At 54.4% G+C, this 2,381-nt stretch overlaps 1 protein-coding gene across 1 annotated transcript in view; it reads left to right on the forward strand.

Annotated features, from left to right (window-relative positions):
- Window positions 1-557: 557 nt before the first annotated feature.
- LOC103362205 (spondin-1) overlaps window positions 558-2,381 on the forward strand; it is a 137,437-nt gene continuing 135,613 nt past the window's right edge. The window contains exons 1-2 of the mRNA XM_008288496.1: window positions 558-783; window positions 1,662-1,768. Coding sequence (XP_008286718.1) covers window positions 558-783; window positions 1,662-1,768 — 333 coding nt within the window. The remainder of the gene's footprint in view (window positions 784-1,661; window positions 1,769-2,381) is intronic.

The following is a 2,381-nucleotide window of genomic DNA, read 5'->3' on the forward strand; positions in this document are numbered from 1 at the left end:
GTTCCTGTTTTGTCCAGAGAACGTCGTGGTTGTGAACAGCTGGAAGGACGTTTCTGTGTTTTTTCCTCCATGTGCGAGGCGGCTCACGCGCACGCACAGCGAGGCGCGTGCACGGCGCAGTGAGCCGGGACTGAAGCGGCTCCTGTCAGAGCGCGGAGCTCCAGTTGGAGACCTTCTCTCTGTCGCCTGAAGTGAAGCAGATCCGGCGGTTCTCTGCGGGGCTGATCCGGGACCAGCGGCGGCTCCTCTCCGGTGCTCCTCTCCGGTGCTCCCCCCACCTCCCCCCACCCGCCCCTCGGCTCCGCGCTGCGCCCCAGACGCGCTCTCTCCACTTCGGGATGGACTCCTCGTCTCCTTGTCTTCACCTTTCGCTGTGACGGTGACGCTTCGGTGGGAGTTCCTGTGGGAGGGAGCAGGAACTGAGCCTCGGTCCGCTGTGTTCGCTCCGTTCCTCCCGCTGGGTTTCTCTCTTCTTCCTCTTCTTCTTTTATTTGATTTTTTCTGGTTTTTTGGTTGAACCGCCACCGCACACTTCATCTCCGGGCTGCAGCTCCGACATGGGAACGTATCTGCATCTGCTGCTCCTGCAGTACTATTTCGCGTCGAGTTTCGTGTGCAACGCCGTCGCCTTCGTGGAGGAGCCGTCCGGAGGCAGGGCGGACGGGTACTGCGGGCGAATCCTCCGGGCGCAGACCCAGGGGACCCGGAGGGATGGGCACCACGAGTTCCGGCTCCGAGTGGAGGGAGACCCGGAGAGCTACCAGCCGGGCAGCACCTACAGAGGTGGGCTCTTTTTTTTTTTTTACGCTCCATTTGCGCAGCCGGTGCGTAAATGCACCAAATTAGACCAAGTGGGCAGTTTAGCAAGTTGTAAAACTTAAAAAATCCTCTTATTTCTGTGTGTTTTCTGAGCAGAACCACGAGCATGGGTCACCACCGTGCTCCTGCTCACATTACAAACCTCGAGGATCACACATTTGAGCAGCCTGCAGCAGGATTTCCAGCCCAGCCTGGTCCCTGTGGCTCCTGGCTTGATAAGGCGACTTGGTGCTCTCATGTCTGACCTATATTCACTTCCTCTGCTCTTCCTGCACACACTAACATGCAACACACTCCCTGGATCTGGCTCCAATTAGGCTGACCCCTACACATCCACAGCGTCGAACCTGCCTCGTGGATTAAGAGAGAAAAAGACTCACACAGACTCCTGATGAGTGTAAAAAAAGAGCACTCAGCAGTTTCCAACTCTGAATACAACTCTTCTTCTTTTTGTTGTTTTTAAATGTGAGGTTAATTAATGAAAACGCTGATGACTCCGGCGGGAGGGTTTCACAGTAATGAGACTTGGCTCGATGCAGTTTTGATGCAGAAACAATCCAGAGTCACCTTGTCTTAAAGTCTCCCCGCTGAGGGCTTTATTTATTTTATTTTTTCCACATTTTAGCAATCTGTGGCTAAATCCAGGGACCTGTGAAGGACACGGCCGAGGGACAAGAAGAAGAAGTATTAGAAAGGCTGATAAAGCTGTTCTGGGGTTTAATGGGGTGAACAGCATCTCCCAGACTCTTCTGGTCTGATTTAGAGTCTCTTCTTTCTTTGAGTTTCCAGGAGATGATTTCATGTTTCTTGAGGCCCTTTTGTTTCTGTCCTCCTTCCTGCAGTCGACCTCCTGGCCACCAGCCCCTCGTACTTCCGAGGCTTCACCCTGATCGCGCTGAAGGAGGGCAGGGAGGGAACCACGGACGACGACTACACCGGCCAGTTCCAGGTGAGCGTCGGCAGGTGCGGGGAGGAAGCCGTTTGCATGCTGACGTGTGGATGGATGTAGCGGGAGAAGGCAGCCGGGTTGCCTCTTTTGTTGCAGCTCTTGCAGGGCGAGGCCGAGAAGCAGATCCTTCCCTCCAGCGTGAGAAGAAGGAAGGGAGGCATGCGAGGACGGGCAGATAAACAGGCAGGGATGTGAAGTGTTTGCTTCGGTAGCGACACGACTCCCGCCGAGCAGCAGAGAGCTCCTGAAGAGAGAGCCAGACTTCCTCAATTACCTCCCGCTCAGAGTAAACAGGAACACACATCTGCGGCGGCGTTTCCACACAGCGGACGCACCGATCAGAGCGCCGGCGTTTCAGGTCTTTAACGAGTGATCAGGCTGAACGAGCGAGCTGCAGGAATTCAACAGAGGCTGCAGACAGATGTGTTTGTTTCCCAGTCAGGCCATTATGCAGAAAAAAATCTGAATAAAGTTCCTCCTCAGAACATCTGGTTCTGTGTCTGCAGAACCTTCATCTACTGACCAGAGTTCTACCTTCAGACTGTGAATGTTCCAGAGGTCCAGGTCCTTCAAGTCCACAGAGGAGGGTCCAGATTGATCACTTTAATGGACT

The sequence above is a fragment of the Stegastes partitus genome, unplaced genomic scaffold (assembly GCF_000690725.1).
Source record: "Stegastes partitus isolate 25-593 unplaced genomic scaffold, Stegastes_partitus-1.0.2 Scaffold562, whole genome shotgun sequence".
Taxonomy (NCBI): domain Eukaryota; kingdom Metazoa; phylum Chordata; class Actinopteri; family Pomacentridae; genus Stegastes; species Stegastes partitus.